At 55.6% G+C, this 18,429-nt stretch overlaps 5 protein-coding genes across 5 annotated transcripts; 3 read left to right on the top strand and 2 right to left on the bottom strand.

Annotated features, from left to right (window-relative positions):
• Window positions 1-103: 103 nt before the first annotated feature.
• LMH87_002280 (uncharacterized protein) lies at window positions 104-1,488 on the bottom strand (the record flags this gene model as incomplete). The annotated part of the gene is made up of 2 exons (XM_056193706.1): window positions 104-1,193; window positions 1,256-1,488. 2 exons carry the CDS (start codon window positions 1,486-1,488, stop codon window positions 104-106), a joined length of 1,323 nt encoding a protein of 440 aa, XP_056050715.1.
• Window positions 1,489-3,254: 1,766 nt separating this feature from the next.
• On the top strand, window positions 3,255-4,061 carry LMH87_002279 (uncharacterized protein; the record flags this gene model as incomplete). The annotated part of the gene is made up of 1 exon (XM_056193705.1): window positions 3,255-4,061. One exon carries the CDS (start codon window positions 3,255-3,257, stop codon window positions 4,059-4,061), a length of 807 nt encoding a protein of 268 aa, XP_056050714.1.
• A 2,001-nt stretch (window positions 4,062-6,062) lies between these two features.
• On the top strand, window positions 6,063-13,472 carry LMH87_002278 (uncharacterized protein; the record flags this gene model as incomplete). The annotated part of the gene is made up of 4 exons (XM_056193704.1): window positions 6,063-6,179; window positions 6,422-6,455; window positions 6,599-6,648; window positions 6,696-13,472. The coding sequence occupies 4 exons, from the start codon at window positions 6,063-6,065 to the stop codon at window positions 13,470-13,472; spliced, it is 6,978 nt and encodes a 2,325-aa protein (XP_056050713.1).
• A 936-nt stretch (window positions 13,473-14,408) lies between these two features.
• On the bottom strand, window positions 14,409-16,461 carry LMH87_002277 (uncharacterized protein; the record flags this gene model as incomplete). Its single annotated transcript, XM_056193703.1, has 3 exons — window positions 14,409-15,181; window positions 15,237-16,170; window positions 16,228-16,461. 3 exons carry the CDS (start codon window positions 16,459-16,461, stop codon window positions 14,409-14,411), a joined length of 1,941 nt encoding a protein of 646 aa, XP_056050712.1.
• A 689-nt stretch (window positions 16,462-17,150) lies between these two features.
• On the top strand, window positions 17,151-18,270 carry LMH87_002276 (uncharacterized protein; the record flags this gene model as incomplete). Its single annotated transcript, XM_056193702.1, has 4 exons — window positions 17,151-17,423; window positions 17,481-17,682; window positions 17,733-18,058; window positions 18,109-18,270. 4 exons carry the CDS (start codon window positions 17,151-17,153, stop codon window positions 18,268-18,270), a joined length of 963 nt encoding a protein of 320 aa, XP_056050711.1.
• Window positions 18,271-18,429: the final 159 nt, after the last annotated feature.

Here is an 18,429-nt window from a genome sequence, read left to right as displayed (position 1 = left end):
GCTAATGAAAGGAAAAAAGGTGTTGACACGGCTTCTATTGTATGCATCATTAATTTTACTGTATCTGGACCTGTGAAAATGTACTTTTTTCGACATGGGGCCGTTACACGAGCTGCCAGGTCGAGTCGGCGTGAACAGACTCCTCCATGATGCGGTCGATAAAGCCGACAGGAATGCTGTTCTGCTTCCAGACGTGTGCGTCCTTCATGACAAAGTTGACTTTGCGGAAAGCAGACCTGTCGACGCGGGGGTCGGTGTCGAGAGCGATGATGTCGGCGCGATTGCCCTTTTCGAGCCAGCCGAACCGATATCCGCAGGCGTCCCTACCACATGACTCCCAGCCGCCGAGCATGCAGGCTTCCAATACGTCTTCCACGGGAATGCCGGCTTCCATCAGGAGCTCCATCTCCCTCGCCCCTTGGCCGTGGTTGAAGGCGCCCGTGTCACCGCCAGCCGCGAGACGCACACCCATATCGTGAGCGGTTTTAGCTATGGCCTGGACCTCTTGGACTCTGTCCTTGGCTGTCGCTTCGACGACGGCAAGGGTTGGCACATAGATGCATTTATTGTCGGCCATGGCTTGGATAGCTTCGCGGGAGGCCTCTGTTCCATGCTCGATGGTTGTTACACCGGCTTTGGCGGCCATGGTTACGCCCCTGGCAGTGCTCGCATGGCAGGCGACGGGCAGACCGGCGGACCTGGCCTCGTCGACAATGGCGTTCATCTCGTCCTGCGTAAACATGACAGTGGCGGGGTTCCGGTTCATAGGAGGAAACAAAATGGGGTCGCCCGATGAAGGAGCACGCAAGGTATTGCGCCTGTAGTCGGCGTAAAACTTGATCATGTCCGCGCCCTCGGCCACTCGCCTGCGGACAGCGCGTCGCACTCCATCGACACCATCGCAGGGATCGCAGATGGACGGCGGCTGCATGCCGTTGCCGTGGTTTTCCGTGCGGATCTCGTAGGAGCCAGTGGTAGCTAGGCAGCTTGTTGCGACAAACAGGCGCGGCCCAGGCGTGAGACCACGGTTTACAGTGTCGCGGAGGCTGGCGTCATGGGAAGCCAGGCCCTCGGTACCCAGGTCACGATACGTGGTGTATCCCGATAGCAATGCGATGCGCATGTGGTTGACAGCCCGGACAGTGCGCTCTACGATGCTCTCGTCACGCATCTGCTCTGTTGATGGGCGCTCACTGTGTCCCTGATTAATGCTTGCCTCGTTGAGCTGCCTTAGGGATCTTGAATATGAACCGACCTATAGGCATGTAGGAAGACATGAGTATGCGCATCTACAAAACCAGGCATGGCGACCTTACGACGCAAGTCAATGTCGCCAGGCTTCACTTGAGCCACAATGCTCTCTCGCTGAATGACATCCTCAATGGCGCCAGTGGCGGGGTTGACGACGATGGAAATGTTCTTGTTGAATTGCTTTGAGGTCGGGTCAAAGAGGGTGGAGGTGTGAACCGTCAATGTCGGAGTGTCCATGGCGATGAGAATTGATGGTGATTCTCACTCGCTTTTTTACTTTGTTCTGTCCTTTCAAGGCGAAAGGAGCGAAAAGATCTCAACGGCGAGCTGGTATGCTTGCCAGCGCTGGCTGTCTTCGGGTGCGTCTGCCGCGAAGGGCGAAGAATGCTGGCGTGCCTAGCTCAAGCTAGCACCCAAACTGGCCAGACAGGCCGCTCACTGATACATGCGCAAGCATGAAAGGCGTGACATGCAGAACTGCCTGACAAGACGCGCCCTTTATATTCGTAAACGTGCAGTGCCTTTGTGTCAAAGCGGCCAGCCAAAGATGGCGTGGGGTAAATGAGAGCACCAAGGGCAATCGTGCGCCGATGCGCCGCTTGATCTGTGAGCTGGCATCTGCTGTTCTATCCGTGGGAACCGAACAAGGCAAGGCTTAATTATGGCATCAACTGATCACCGCGTGCGAGAACTGCTGGCTGCATGGTGGCTGACTCTAGTAGTGATGTGTTCAGTAGGCCTAGACAAGGTCTATTTTAGGACGAGGCTGCCGAGCACCGGTGGTAAAGTCGGGCTAGCCGTAACCAACTATTGATGCTCCTGCGCCGGCGGTCTTGAATTCCGCCCACAATGAACAACCGGTGTGCACATCAGCAATGCTGGCATTTCGTTGCGTCTGCATTCGCTGCTATCCTGAACGGCGACTTGTAACTTGGTGGTCCGCTGCTGCCAAAGCGTTGCAGCAGCGGGCGGTCCCCTACAGCTCCGCGACATAGGCCATACAGGGGCTGGCCGGCCGACCGGCTTGTTGGGGGACAAGAGTCAAGAGGTGACACACTGGGAGTCGAGGCCAAAGAGACGGAGAATGGCGGGGCCATTGTTGCCGATGCTTGGTACGGAGAGCTTTGCGTGCTTATTGTCAGGACCTGTGTGGCCGACCGAGCCGCCCGTGGTCTGCTCGTGCATATGCTTGCAAAAGGTCTTCGGGGGTAGTAAATATTGTTGCGTGGTGCCCGTCTTGTGCTCCAAGGACATGCGCGGCCTCGTCAGATATCACGATAGTATGTTATTAGAGCACTCTGGAGCGCCACGTCAGAGGTGGCCTTGGCGGTTCCGCCCAGCCAGTGAAGGGCAAGAGGATGAAACGGCAGCCAGCCACGGGCTAGTTAGGTTAGGTACGGATACAGGCACGGCAGGGAGGGCGAAAAAGCGCTTCAGGGCATTTTTCGGGGTCAAGTGTCGCAGGGCCGCAGGGCCTAGGCGTCCGCTAGGCCTGTGGCTGCAGCGGCATGAGCGGTTGGTGGCCCCCCGATCTGCGTGAATACGAGTCTCACCACTCCTTTTTGCACGGCCTGCCTGGCACCCTGGCTCTTCATAAATTTCCATCACTCCAATGTGTCACTTGGCACGTCTTATTTTCTCTCGACCTCTTTCTTTGTTTTCCTTTCCGTCTTCAGCCTTCTTTCTCACTACTCGCTACCGTCGTTTCGCATCCGATACCAACAAGGCACGTAGCATCTTGCTACCTAACTAATAGTGTTTCTCTCTCTCCTCGCGGTCGCTGTATTGGCACCTGAGCCTTTTTAAGACCAGCATAGCCCACCTGCTGCCACCGTTGAATTTTGAGCGGGCCAATTACCAACGAGCAAGCACTGCCGCCTAGTCACGACCAGCAGAACATCTCGAGCGGCATTCTGGCTGTAACTGATCTTCTACTTACTTTCGCTTCACGGCATAAATAACAACTTTACCGCGCGATATCGGCAAACCGCCCATCGCCCATCATGTACTCGCCTCGCTTCCTGCTGCTCATGCTTGCGGCCCTCTGCGTTGTTGACGCGGCCCTGGTGCAAAATTTCAACTTGGGACGCCAGGCTGGTGCCGCTGTCAGCGCGACGGGCAGTGATAAGGAATCGTCTACAGGAAGCGCGACCACTCCGGCTTCATCGACCCCGAGTTCTTCTCCCACTCCGTCCTCGACCACGCCGCCATCCAGCTCCAGCACTGCAGAGCCGACATCTACCCCGACTCCCACTTCAACTCCAGCCCCGACCTCAACTCCCACCTCCTCTGCCTCTTCCACGCAGGCTCCCCCAACGAGCACCCCCGTGCCAACTTCCTCGCAGCAGCCCACGTCGCAGCCCACGTCGCAGCCTACAGAGCAGCCGACTACGCCGCAGGAGGAACCGACTTCCCAGTCGACCTACACCAGCTTCGTCACGTCGACGAGCACTCCGACCCCGGCCAGCACCGCCAAGTCGACACCAACGCCCGGTCTGAACTCGGACAAGGACGGTGCCACCTCGGGCATGCCCGCCAAGACGCGCAATACTGTCATAGGTGTGGTTGTTGGCATTGGCGGTGCCATCCTGCTCGGTGCCTTGGGCATGGTTGCCTACAGAATATGGGGCCGCAAGAAGCAATCGGAAGAAGCCGACGGCCTGATGAGCTACGACATGAGCACCAACGGTTACGAGAAGCACGAACCGTCCAACTCGATTAGCAGCAGCAACAACCAGCGAACGCCGTTCCAGTCGACGTTGGAAAACTACCATCAGCCGAGCAACGTCAATCCCTCGTCCAATTTTTAAGGCTTGCGCTACTTCGGTGACGACTATTGGATGAAGCGCCGTGGGCACACAGGCGACAGAATGCTAAAGGGGGAGATAGTAGAGGAGGTAATACAAGCGCAACAGTTGCGCCGCAATCATCACAGCGCAGGCTGTGCACTGACTGTACGAATCTGGCAATTCAACGACTTTCTCGGGGTGTTTTATGAAGCGATGCACGTGAGAGCACGACGTGCTTGTCGCGCCGTGGGTCTAACGCTTCATATGGTATATGACATTGATATTGTTTGTTAACTTTTCGCGCTGCATAGCGAGTAACTATTGTTGTCATTTTTTGTACTGGAAATAGACCTAATTAATGCCATTTTGCATGGATATCAACTGCCGTGGGGTGCTGTAATTTGGTGGTTGGGAAATTGCAATTCTCTTGACTGCGGAAGGAGAGCATTGTGCTGGACAGGATTATTCCGATGTACCTAGTCGAGACGTGAGGCGTTTCCCAATGCAGGTGGACGGGATGCGTTTCGCTGAGCAGATAGTGCTGGGCCAACACGATGCGGACAACACAACCATATAGGATGCATATCCAGAAAACACCAAGTATGCAGACCAGAAATGCCATGTTAGAGTCATCGTCGGCACGTTTGTGCATGGGGACTCGCGGCGCAAAGAGCCTGTAGCATGGCACACAGGCTTACCTGCCCTTGTGTCGCCCGCCTACAAACAGATTGTACAAATTCTGTCACAGGTGAGGAATAATGGTAAAGGCTGCGGCTTTTCGTCTGTAAGTGTCAGAATGCAAACCTCTTTACCAGTATTCCACGTGCTTGCTCCCTCCCTCCCTCTCTCTCTCCTCATTTCGCACAACCTTTGCTTTGCTTCATTACTCGTGAATTTCGCCCACCGCCAAAAAAAAACCCGCTGAAAATGTTGGGTCTTAGGCCTTTCCCGGCCGTCCCCAGTCTTCCAGGGCGGGACGCTCCCGGCTGCCCCCTGGGTCTAAACTCTTTCTGGGACCCCGTGGCTTCTGTGCTCCAGGTAACGTTAGTTAGTGGAGCAGACTTGAGAGACTTGGGCAGAAGTGGGCGTCATCATTTACTTTTTGGACAGTGGCCCAGGTTTTTTTTTTCTTTGCCTTTGGTCCTCGGTCCTCGCTTCACTCGCTTTTCACCATCTGCATTCTAGATGAGCCGGACCACGGCCCTCTGTTGATGGAATATTAGCCATTACAGTCATCTGCTGGACGCTCAGGTACAGAACGTAAAGAGAAGACTCAGGCACTTGTCCCGTCATCTGCAGCGTCTGCGCTACCAGTGACTTCATCATCAGCATGGGCTGAATTGGTGTTTAGGTGCCCCGTACATAGAGTAATTTGCCATCCTGTACCATTGCAAGGTAATTGTTAGTAGGTACGCGCTGCCACTGAGGAATGCCCGTCATTTCCTATGTAAAGCTAGAGTGGCGAAATGTATAGCTCATCAACGACAACCACCCAAACAGCCTAGGACCCCTGCTCCTCAAGTAGATGTACTTGAAAGTCCTGGTAGATACCTACCTTAGACCGAGATACCGCTTCCTTGCCGTGCTAGCCCTGCAGGCTACCGAACACCACGGCGCGCCGGCTATGCTCTGTCTGGCAACTGACAGGCCCGTGTCCGCTGTCAGCCTTTTACAGGGCAAGAAAAAAACAGCCAAGGGAATCAAGAGGCTGAGAGGTGAAAGGCTCCTGGCATGGATACTTACCCAGCCTGCTGGCAAGTAGGAAGAAAAAAAAAATACCGGCATGCAACTGGTAAACTCGTGTACCAGCCCCACGGTTGTGCCAAAAAGTGCGGTCGAGACAAGAAGCGACTAGCATTAAAATACTGGTCCAGAGTACATGCATCGCTCTTAATTAAGCTAGAAAGTGAAAGGTACCTTGTCGATGAGTGTCCTTGCTGGCAACTTCTCCGTAGCCCCGGGCCCTCTATTGGTGGCTGGGCTCCATTCTCGCCCACACCTAATGCAATCCCCCAACCTCCAATGCCGCCAGTTCTCAAGCCAGTTCTCTCAAACTTTCCTCGCACCTCGGTCGCGGTTGTACTGCCCTCCGATGTGTTCGGTCGCATCGACAAATACTATCCTCGCCTGCTGATCACGGTTCGCTTCTATTTCTTGTTCATGCCGTCGCTGCCTATATCGCTATAGGCCCGGAAGCGCTTCTGCGTACCCGCCCCTTTAATTGCCAAAAAAAGGGTCGTCGTAAAATCGACGCGCGACGCGTACCCACACTCCTGAGCACCGCAACTCCCTTTTCGAACCTCTGGATTGGGGTTTCGACAAGAAGAAGAAAGACCACGAGAGTGAACTTGATACGAGAGATTTGAGAGAATCAGTGACAGGCGACAAGTCCTTCGTCTGCGCTGATCTCAGTTGGTAAGGAAACAAACGCACTGTTCACGTAAAGGACTGGCCTCGCTTGGTCGATGTCACCGCAAAGCCAGCCGAGGCCATTCCTGATGTACACCATATACGCCGTCAAGATCTCCAACTGACCATCTCTCCGCGCCTACCATTAGACTCTTCGTTACGACGTCGTCCTCGAAGCCGTCAACCTCCGGCCCTCCACGTGCGCAGGCACTGGACGGTTCTGGAGACTCTCGCCCGCAGGAACAGCCGCCGACATCTCCGGCCCTGTCTACGGCTTCTACTGCCGACGGAGACGACGACCAAGACCTCGAGTCTGAGCCTCCTGCCCCGGAACTCCCGGCGCCGAAGTTGCCTGACCGAGTTTCCGCCCTCCTCCGGTCACCAACTCGAGCAAACGACGACCTCTTTGAGACGGCCAGTTGGGGCTCTCCATACCCGCCGCACGATCGCAACGTACGTCGCCAGAGCTTCAGTAGCGATCTCTCTGAAGACTCGCCAATCCACCAACTGGACATCGACACGCCGTTTCTTCGCCCAGCTCCCGAGTTCCCTCAGCAGCAAGACACTGAGTCCCGTGAGCCCCTGAGCGCCGCCGCCGCCGTTCTCGCCAACCGAGTGAGGCGCAGCAACAGAGGACTCACCGAGGATTGGATCCGCGCGCATACTGCTTCCGGAGAAGGAAACATTGAGCCGCGCCTCTGGCTTAGTGACGGGAGCGATAGCGAGCACTCTTCACTGAGCGGCTCCGAACTGGCCTGGCTGGGCGAGCTTACCCCCAGAGCTGTCAAGGCCGTCAAAGCCGCCAAGAAGCAGACGCGACACATACGTGCTAGTGCCAGCATCGAAACCCTCAAGCCTTTCGAAGGAAAAAGTATCAAACTGGGTAACTCAACGAGCATGGCTTCCGAACCCGAGCTGATGCTCGAGCCGGCCCCCGTGGCCCCTCCCCGGCGTGACGAGCCTGTCGGCCAGTCTGCTGAGGAGGGACACATCACACCTCCGCAGAACGACGCCGAGACCACAGCAGGACCCTCTTCAGAACCTTCAGAGGCAGCTGTGAATGAGCCTGTAAAGCCGATCGTCGAGACTGTGGCCGCAGCCCCTATCCCTTCGACACCCAAAAGACTCAAGGAAAAGCCTTTACCAAAGGAGCCTCCTATGACGCCCCGGATCAAGAAGAAGGTCCCCTGGAAAGGGAAGAACATCATGATCTTAGTCCCTCGCGATGACGACCGTGGCATGCCTGGCAAGGCTCCCATGCCGCTGAGCCCCGACGAAACTAAGCGCATGTTCGCCTCTTGGAAAGAACTCGGCTACAGCGTCGATGGATTCGATCTGGTCGTCGAAGACTACCAGCCACCCGGCACCGCCGACGCCCAGAGCCGAGATTGCTGGCCTTCAGCGGAAGACCTGACCCAGGAGCGCTCCACTGGCCACTACCAGGTCACTTTGCCAGACTTGAATGCATGGAAAGACTACGTCCAAGAGCTCCAAGAAGCCAAGCTCAGAGCGCTTGGTGTTTCTGATGCTACCGAGGAACCTCCTGCACCATCCATTTCCCCGTCGCTTACAATCCCGTCTCGCCAGGCTTCTGCTCAATATCCTCCACTGCCTTTCTCGCCACCGATTCCCACGTCTTCGGCATCAAGCAACCCTGGCTTCAATTTCCATTCGCAACTGCTCTCTGGTACGACAACGACAACTCAAAGCCCCGGCATTGCTTCTCCGGTTCCTTTCGGACAAGTACAGGGCAAGTTCAACCCTCGCCAGTCCATCTCGCTACCGACTGGCAGCTCTCCCTTCCAGATGTCGCATGCTCAGGGTTGGCAGAACCAAGCCGGCATCCTGCAAGGCCTTGCTCGCATGGATTCACCGCTTCTCAGTCTCAATGGCATCGTCTCACCTCAATCTCCCTATGACCTAGATGGCTTCCCTATATCAGGAAGCCCGGCCTTCAATGCCCACCAAAGGCACCAGTCCCTGCAGTACTTTCCTCAGCAGATGGCCAGAGCGTCGCCCTCGCTACAGCAAGTGCGCGAGGATGAGGAAGAAGAAGCCGAAGACTACGCCAAGAGCCCTTCCAAGACGCCAGAGCCCACCAAGCCGCAGCGGCCCCCAATGCAGGTCGAAATGCAAGACGCTCAGTATCACCTCGAGGAGCAGCTCCGCAACCAGCTCGAGCACGAGGACTACAACCCCCAGGCTCAGGGTAACTCTGCTAACCATCACGAGAATCTTGCGTCGGCTCACGATCGCCAAGCATCGGGCAATCTGGCTGTTTCGGAGCACTTTGCCAACGACCAGGTCAAGCCCGTCGTCCTCCATCACCCCCGCCCTCACAGCCGTGGCCAGTCCATTACACAAAACTTCTTCCGAGACCACGATGCGCCAGCCGATGGATCCAACTTTGGCCGCCTCAATGGCATTCCCGAGTCCAACAAGCCCGAAGTCGACGAGGCTTACGAAATTGAGACAAACCCGAGCAACCTGGGCACTCCAGTACAAAATTTCGAATTACCAGCCCTACTTCACCAGCACCAAAAGACAGTGTCGAGCGTGAGCAACCCCTGGAACAATGCCGCCAGCGAGTCGGTTGAAGTGCCCGATCACGAAAGGAAAACGTCGACTTCGAAACTCAACGTCAAGGCGCCCGAGTTCAAGTTCAACCCTACAAGTAACTTCACTCCCGGCTTGTTCAATTTCTCTTCTGCTCCTACTTTCCAGCCTGGCGCCGCAAGCTTCCAGCCTGCGGTCTTCCAGGCTGGAATCGCCGACTATGTTGAGCCCAGTCCTCCTCCGGCTCAGTTTGGAAGCAGCTCCTTTGGTATGGATGCTGGCTCTCCATCTTTTAATCCAGGCCAGAGTGAATTTAGCTTTTCTTCCTCGGGACCCAAGTTCAGACCCGATGCACCCTCATTTACTCCGTTCCAGTCCCTGGCCAACTCGCTCAACAAGCCTGCCAAGGCCCACAAAGGCCGTACAGACTCCATATTCGGGGATATCAATATTGATACTAGTGAAGTCGTCCGCCCTGGCCGCAAATCCAAGGCCATTCCCATCATTCGACCTTCTAGTAGATCGTCGGCCAAGTCGCCCTTGGTGGGCGTTGCTGAGGAGTCTCACGAGGACGAGATGGACAGCGACGGTCGGCCTGTTCCGGATGAGTCAAGAGCCAAGCGCGCCAAGAGTCAAGCGCCAGAGAACCAAGATGTCGCTTCTTTTGCCCAGATGCCTCTTGCGAGCATCTCAGAGAGCAATAATGACAATGCCTTATTTATCGACACTTCGATGTCATCTCCTGGCGCCGGGGACGTTGTTGAGACTAAGCAGACCACCGCCGTGCCTTCCGAGACTTCACCCGCTGCCGAGATTGACGAATGGCAACCTCTTCAAACGGCCAAGGACGCTGTCATGAACAGCCACAAGGCTCAACATTCTGCGGAGCTCAAGTCAAAGAAGCAAGCCCACAAGCGGAACTCGCTCTCCGCCACCGCTATTCCATTCTCGCCTGGTGCTATGTCTTATGGAGAGGAGTCACCGGCAACGCTGACCCGCGCACAACCAAGTCCAGTCAAGCTGACGCACTCTGGGTCCATCTCCGACATTAAGAGGATCTCTCCCAAGGTCTCAGACGAATCTCAATTCTCCTCGCCTTTGCCCTCGGCTAGACCCAAGGGCCTCAAGGCCTCTCGCTTCGCCCAGGCTGATCCCGAACCAGCACCCGCTCCTGCTCCTGCACCGGAACCGCAGCTTGAAGAGATTATTGCCGAGGACACAGCCGCAGACGTCATGCCATCTATTGAGCCTCAAAACACACTGGTTGACCTCAGCGAAGAGCCTGTCAAGACTGATGCCAAGGCGGAGCCAACCTTCGAGGAGATCGACGCTGTCATGCAGCAAATGGAGATTGATCCCAGCATGGGCGTTAAGAAGAAGCCACTAGAGAAGTCCATGTGGAATCAGCCCACCCCTGTTGCCAGTCGACAGCCCTCCTACACACTGCGCCCCGCTGCACATGAATTTGTTCCTCAGTTCAACCAGCCAGTTCCTCCTTACCCCAAGGACTCTGAACTGGAGGACCCCTTCATCGACCCCCCCAATACCTGGGGCAACGGACAGCAGCATGCGGCTTTGCCTGCGAGCGACTGGGAAGGTGCATTTTCCGAGGACGAGCATTCCAAGCTCGAGAGCAGGACACAGTTCTTCGACGGCAGAGTCAACGAGATTGTTGGTAGCTTGCTAGCGTCTCGCCTCGAGCCCATGGAAAAGACTCTGCTTGCCATCCAGTCCGTTCTCGGTAACAAGAGCCGCCGTGCTCCTTCGTCCCGGCGTGAGATTAGAAGCACGACTGGAGAAAACCAGGAAAGCGATGCTGATGACGAGGACGACGAGGTCATCTTCAACCGCTCCGCAAGCCCGCGCAGAGATCGTCGTATGGATCAAATTCGGGTCGCCATCACCGAGGCCTTGGCTGCACAGCACCAGAACGTTGCTGCTCTACCCGAGGTCCCATCTGCCGACCATCCGTCCATCTTGGCTGCGCTCGAGGAGATGAAGCAGCATATGAGCGCATTCAAGAGCTCGCCTCACCTGGACCGCGGAATTGAGGATGGGCATGCGGAAGACATCCGGCCCAGCACGTCCAAGTCTGATGATGCTATCCTTGTCAAGCTGGATCAACTCCAGACGAAGAACATTGACCTAGAGCAGCGTCTGCAATTCGAGCAGCACAAGATCGAGAAGGAAGTCCAAGAGCGTCGTGAGGCAGAAGATGCTGCCGCCGAATTGAGTCGCAAGCTCAACGCTGCCGAAACTCGTGTGGAGGTTGAGATCATCAACAAGAGCGTGTACGACCAGCGTGTGGGAGATCTTGAAGAGCGCCTCAGACTGCAAGAAGAGAAGACCGAAGAGGAGCTCAAGCAGCGTCGCCTTCTTGAGGACAAGCTCTGCGATGCCCAGCGTCAACTCAAGCACGCTTCCGAGGAAGAAACTCGTGTTACCGAAACCCTCGAGGACCGTGACCGCAGAATCAAGGAGTTGGAACAACTTGCTGGCAAGAAGGCTATGCGCATGACCCTGCTGGAGGCTGCTTCCAACAACGCAAGCCAGTCGCAGAGCGAAATGACCAACAAGCTCAACGCTCTGGAAGGCGACCTGAAGGAGGTTCGCCAGGACAACACCCACTGGCGCACCGAGGCTGAGCGCGCCGACGAGACCGCACGCCGCAACGCTGGTGAGCTCGCCGTTACTCGCGACGAGAACAAGAGCCTCCAAACCACCCTCCAGACTCTCACTGCCCAGCTGCAAGAAAACGAGCGCCTTCGTGAATCCTGGCGAGGCAAATTCATGTCTCTTCAAGAGGACATGGCCAACGCTGCTCGTGAAGTCGCGGAGGAGAGTGCCAGACGGATCAAGAAGGACCAGGCTATGCTTGCCCGCCAAGAAGTCCTGGACGCGAGACTACAGGCCGAAGCCAAGACGCGTGAGCGCCTCGAGGTCGAAATGGAACGCCTCCAGACCAACGAAAGAACTGGCATGCGTGCCCTCAACGAATGCACACGTCTGGAGGGTATCCTCGGTGAGCTCCGTACTGAAAAGGACAAGCTCCAACAGACTGCTTCGCGCTACCAGCGCGAGTTCGAGGAAGCACGAGAGTCTGGCGCCAGCGAGGTCAAGCGCACCAGAATGGCCATGCAAAGCGAGATTGACGCTGCCAACCACCAGGTTAACGTTGTCCGTCAGGATCTTGAAGATCAAAACTCCAAGCTCCGCGCCGAGATTGACAGCATCAGACTTGAGGCTGACACCGCCAAGGAGCGAAATGAGATGCTCATAGAGGGAGAGCAGACCACCAAGGCCAAGGCCCTGGAGGAACTCGAGCAAAAACACCAGAACGAGATCGAGGACATGCAAACGCGCTATGAGCGCCAGATCAACAACGCCAACGAGGACGCTGGACGAGCCGAAGAGGCTCTCCTGGGCCGCCTCAGCTTGTCATCGTCCAAGGTCGAGCACCTGCAGGACCGTATTCTGCACCTCGAAGAGAAGCTCGAGATCTCCAAGCAGGCCGCTGCCGCTGCCGCCCAGGCTGCCAAGTCTGCTGGTGTCGAGCCTGCTGCTCCAGATGCTGCTCCGGTCCCTACTGCTCGCGCTGCCGTTATCTCTGAGCTGCCCGAGAAGATTTCGCCCCAGGCCCTTCGCGAATCCATCATGGTCCTCCAAGAACAGCTGCAAGCCCGCGAGCAGCGCATCGAGGAGCTTGAGCAGGACATTGCCAAGCTGGACCCTGAGGCACCTTCCAAGATTTCAAAGCGCGACGACGAGATCAGCTGGCTGCGTGAGCTCCTCGCTGTAAGACACAGCGATCTGCAGGACATCATCAATGCCTTGGCCGTCGACTCCTTTGACCGCGAGAGAGTCAAGGATGCCGCCATCAGACTCAAGGCTAACCTGCAAATGGAGGAGCAGGAGCGCGAACGAGCCATGAACGGTGGCTCGGCTATTACGCTGCCCAACATCGCTCAGAGCATACAAGCCGCCACTCCACGAGTCGCTCAGACCATTGGCTCTGGCTTCAACGCGTTTGACCGATGGAGAAAATCTAGCCAACCGTCGTTCTTATCTGGCGTGCTCAACTCGCCTTCGGCTGGCCATGCCGCCACGCCCTCGCGAAGCAAGGGTCCCAGCGCTCAGCAATCCAAGCTTCTCAGCGGGCTGCTGACGCCTCCTGCGTCTGGCCTCCGTCAAACACCCACTGCTGACAGCAAGCCTCAACCCACGGCCTTTGCCAGCACTGGACGCCGGTTTCCGTCTCACGGCAGCGCCCACAACCGTCCACGCGGAGAGTCGGAGTCGTCTGCTCCCGCTGACGACGAGGAAGCGGAGGCGCCTGAAGACACCACGCCGCCGCGTCGCCAGGAGCAGCCAGCGGACCCCGTCACGCCACCCATGATGCGCCAAAGTGGCTACGATTCTGACGCGCAGCCTGGTGACTTTGATGATCATGACTTTTTTGAGGATTGATGCGAAGCGAGGCACGGCCAAAGGCTCACCGTGATGACCACAACTTAAGCAACTTTTATCCATATTTCCTTTGTCCAAAAAAAAAATGCGAGCATCATGCGGAGAAGGGTAGAAACAGGAAGAGGCAGACAAGACAAGCAGGGAACTGGGTTTCCGCTTGCGCGGTTGAATTTGAACAGGATTGTCCCTTGTTGGGCACTCAATTCAAAGTTCATGGCGCATTGGGGAAAAGGGAAACTAAAAACAGATTGCGACCTAGAAAGATACCCCCTATTTGGATTTGGTTACTGGCGGCTTTATTACCTGCTCTTATTTGTTTCATCATTTTTGTTTATTTTCTGTCATTGCCCGCTCCAGTTACCATCCTACAAAACACCACAACACCCCCAGATTGCACACGCCTTGTGGAAGGAGCGGGAGAGCAGGATGTCAAGAAGCGCCAAAATAGCGAGCTCTGTTCTGTTTATACCATGCGAAGAAACTTGTTTTCGTTCTTGGAAGTTTTTGTTGTGGTTTTTGTTATTATGTGCAACTTTCCTTCTCTTCAATTCTTCTTATTTCACATTCATTATACCTTTATATTACTCTTGCGCTTTTTATTGTTCCCTTTTTTTTCGTTACTCATGCATAGCGCGAGAGAAAGGGGCGGGCTGCTGTATTGCCCACGGGGATGAAATGATTTTTACTACGGACACTCTTTTTTGCTTTACATATTAGACTAGGAGACAGGACAAGATTTTTCGATTTGGTGCCTGTAATGCTCGCGAACATTATATAGTATAATACGACTTCTTCACTCCATAGATTGGAAAATATGCACGGCACGCTGATGGGCGAAGCAAGGCGAAGGAGGAGGGTAATTTCAGAATTATACAATTAGTATATATTATCGAAGGCATTTGTGCACTATCCATTGTCCAAGACTGAGCCAGGATTCTAGTTTGCGCTGAGAAGCTTCTCGACAGCCCATTTGACGGAAAAGTTGCGCAGGTCCGAGTAGTGCTGGCCGACGCCGACAAAGAGGACGGGCACGTTGGTGGCGTGCACCAGGCTGACGAGGGTGCCGACCATGTCGCCGACGGTGTCGCATTTGGAGATGATGAAGCCGTCGAGGGAGCGGACGGCGCCAAAGGCAGCGTTAAAGTTGCGCGCCTGGGCAACGGAGTCGGTGCCGACAAGGGCCTCGCCGACCATGAGGATCTTGTCGGGCTGGGCAAACTTGGCAAACTTTTCGAGCGACGACATGAGGCGCTGGTCGTTGTGCCGGCGGCCAGCCGTGTCAATGAGGACGACGTCGTAACCCTCTTGCGCGGCGTGGGCGACGGCGTCCTTGGCCACCGTAGCAGCGTCCTTGCCGTAGCCCTTTTGGTACAGCTCAACCTGGCCGCCCTCGCGCGCCGTCAATTCCTTGAGGTTGCGGACGTGCACGGCGAGCTGTTCAACGGCGCCGGAGCGGAAGGTGTCGCCGGCTGCGATGAGTACCTTGTACTTGTTTTGCAGCAGGAAGAAGCAAATCTTGGACAGGTTAGTCGATTTGCCCACACCGTTGACGCCGACAATCGACATGACATAAGGGCGGCGCTGGCGGAGAGACGTGACGGGTGGCGATGTGATGGAGTCAATGTCGCGGAGAAGGTCGAGAGATGATGTCGGAGTTAGCATCTTAGTGAGAGATGCCTCCATAGCTGTCTGGATCCTGGCATTGATACCTGTCGATTATTGTCAGTATGGGTGGTGTAGGGCAAATTGGGCTGGGGAGCTTGCCTTCAAAGTTTCCAGTCTTGGTGCCTACCAGCTCTTTTTCCACACCTTCGCAGAGCCGCACGGCGGCTTCCCTGGCCACGTTCTTGCGAAGTAGATGGTCTTCCATGCCTTTCATGGCCTTTTCAAGATCCTCCTTTGTCAGGGTCTTGCCGCCAACGACGTTGCGGAAGAGCCCACTAATAGCGTTCACGCCAGAGCCCAGAATACCAGACTTGGCTGATGCCGCGCGCGAGGCAGCCGCCTTTTCCGCCTCTGCAGAGGCAAGGATACCCTGGACCTCATCGCCCAAGTCTCGCAGCACAAACTTGCCCTTAGCCGATGTACCCCATGTAGAGGAGTCGACCGACTCTACAGCACTGGACTTGCCGACGCCGTCAACATCCTGCGCAGAATAGTCAAGCTGTACGTCGTCATCTTCGTCTGCGAATCCATCGGCATCCCATTTTCTACCCTTCTTAACACTCGCGCCCTTTTTAGAGCGAGGGGACTCATCTCCGGACGAGACCGGCGCGGAGTTGTGCTTGGCCTTGCGCGCACGCCTAGACATCTTAGCGACGGGGCCAGCTTTGGCGACGACCAGATTATTGCCTGCAGGCGTCGATGGCCGCGATGTATTGGGTGTTGAACCGGCCGACGTCGGCTCTTTGCTGGTACCATTGGAAACGGCCCGACCCCTGTATGTCAAGCCCGGTGCAGAAAGTCTGTTACTGTCGGGGGAGTCGTCAACATCGTCAATGGATTCGGTGGGGTCAGCTGTACTGGATTTGTCGAGTTCTCGAAGTTGTTGATCAAAGTATTCGTCGAACCCGTGGCACTCGACCAGGGTTGTATGTGGCTTCTTGACTTGTTCGCCGTAGAGACTGACAAAGATCGTTCTGATGTTGTCGACGAGTTTATCCACCCAGCTCAAGTGAAGAAGTGACCGGTATACAACCTAACTGTTGATTAGCATTCCACATGAATGACCACACTTAAGGGACTATCGGCTTACGACAAAGATAACTCCGAGCTCCTTTACCATGGTCCACTTCAACGTGTGGTGGTCGGTCTTGTAGGCTGGATTGGCGGAGGCCGATTGGGCGCTTCGGACTACATTACCAGAGTGTCTCTCCTCAATGAAGGTATCGGCAATGAAGTCGTTGATAACTGAGGGGTTCACCGGGGCGTATGTGCGCGACCAAAGCACAACGCCAGAGGTCGTTATGATCTCGAAAGTATCCAGCATTGCGACTGGTTCGGCGGGGAATTGGCGACGAGGGGCAAGATTGAAATGGCAGAATAAGAAGAGTAGATAGTAGAAGATGCGGCGGATACAAAGTACAGTATTTTCAACGCAGGAAAAAGGCTTGACTAGCTGCGTGAGAAAATTCGGTACTGTGTTGTAGATGTTGAGAGTCGCAGCCTGTGATGAAGAAAGATGGACGGCGTCGCCGTACATGTGCCAGCAGCCAGCGCTAGCTTACTCCCTGGCGGCCGACTTGGTGCTCTGGCGGTTGAAAATGGGAGAGCCTGGCCCGTATCACGTGCGAGACCCTTCTGAACCCGCAGTCGCTCTGCGACTGCTCTGTAAAGGCTCCAGCAGTGGATTTCCTAGCGGCTCCAGCGGGTTGCCCCCGGTGGATCCATCGGTGCCTGCTGTGGCGCTGGGATACTTTTACTGGACTGGACACTTGCGTCAGTTCAGGGGCGCCACGCCAAACTTCGAGGCTACCTTACCTTACCTGTAAGTAGCTTCAGGGAGCTCCAGCTACCAAAGCTCCCCCAGCGAGTGACCCAGTGCACGCCAGGCTAAAAAAGTGGCCAGCGCGACCACATGTCCTCCACGCCAGCTTTTGGCCACAAGTCGCATCCAACTCTCGTCTCGCATTCCGTCCGCCATCTCCCTCTGCCCATTGTATACGACTCGAATTCACCATGCAGCGCGCCAACTACGGGCAGTCGCCCCCTCTGCACCACCCCGTGCCGCAGCACGTATCGACGGTACCGCAACTCAGATCGCCTCCCCCTCCTCCAGGCTCCGCACAGTCGCAACAGGGTTACGGCGGCAATCCCTATCAACAGCAAGGTGGCGGCACGGGCAACGTCTTTGGCGCCTATGGCCAGTTCATGAATGATCCTACCGCCCAGGTCGCTGCTCAGTTTGGCCAGACTGCTTTCAAGCACGGCCAGGAATATGTCGAGCAAAACGTGCGCTCCTCGGTCGCCCTCCCCTCTTTATACCTCGACGACTAACCACCTCTCCAGATCGGTCGCTATGTCAACGTTTCGGCTTTGAAGCACTACTTCAACGTCTCCAACTCCTACGTCATCAATAAACTTTTCCTTGTGCTCTTCCCTTGGCGGCACAAGCCGTGGGCGCGAAAGCAGGGCACCGCGACGAATGGCCAGGAAGGCTGGTATCTGCCCCCACGGGACGACATCAACAGCCCCGACATGTATATCCCAGGTTTGTTCAGTCTGCTCGCGTTGTATGAGCATCTACTGACTCGAGTCTAGTCATGGCTATTGTCACCTTTATCCTCCTTTCGACTCTCATTGCTGGTCTACGAGGCGACTTCCAGCCCGAGCTGCTCGGCTATACTGCCACGAAGGGACTGGTCGTGGTGATTGTCGAAATCATCGCTCTGAAGCTCGGTTGCTACCTCCTAAGTATCTCCAGCCAGTCTCAGCTCTTCGATCTGATTGCCTACTCCGGCTACAAGTTTGTTGGCATCATTACGACCATTGCAGTTGCGGAAATCGTCAATGGGGGCAAGGGCACTGGCGGATGGATTGGCTGGACCATATTCCTGTACACCTTTCTTGCCAACTCCCTCTTCCTGGTATGTTGCAAAGCGACAGTCCCAGTATGTTGTCACTAACATCTTTGCAGATGCGATCCCTGAAATACGTCCTGCTGCCTGAGAACGCCGGCAGCACTGGAGGACCTATGCAAACCGATTCGAGAGCCAAGCGTAACCAGAGGACCCAGTTCCTCTTCTTTTACTCCTACATTGTCCAGTTTTTCTTCATGTGGGTGCTGACACGAGCATAAGTGCGGCATACTTGAAAGACTGGTGACTTTGAAGACTGGTGTCAATAGACAGGCCAAGGTAAAGGACCATGACTACAATGCAGTTGTGTAGGGTCGTGGCTGGACTTTTCAGGTTCAAAGCTTGATTGTCCACAGCCACACATGGCCTGGGGGGTAAGA

The sequence above is a fragment of the Akanthomyces muscarius genome, chromosome 3 (genome assembly GCF_028009165.1).
Source record: "Akanthomyces muscarius strain Ve6 chromosome 3, whole genome shotgun sequence".
Classification (NCBI taxonomy): domain Eukaryota; kingdom Fungi; phylum Ascomycota; class Sordariomycetes; order Hypocreales; family Cordycipitaceae; genus Akanthomyces; species Akanthomyces muscarius.
This window is presented reverse-complemented; position numbering and strand designations above follow the sequence as displayed.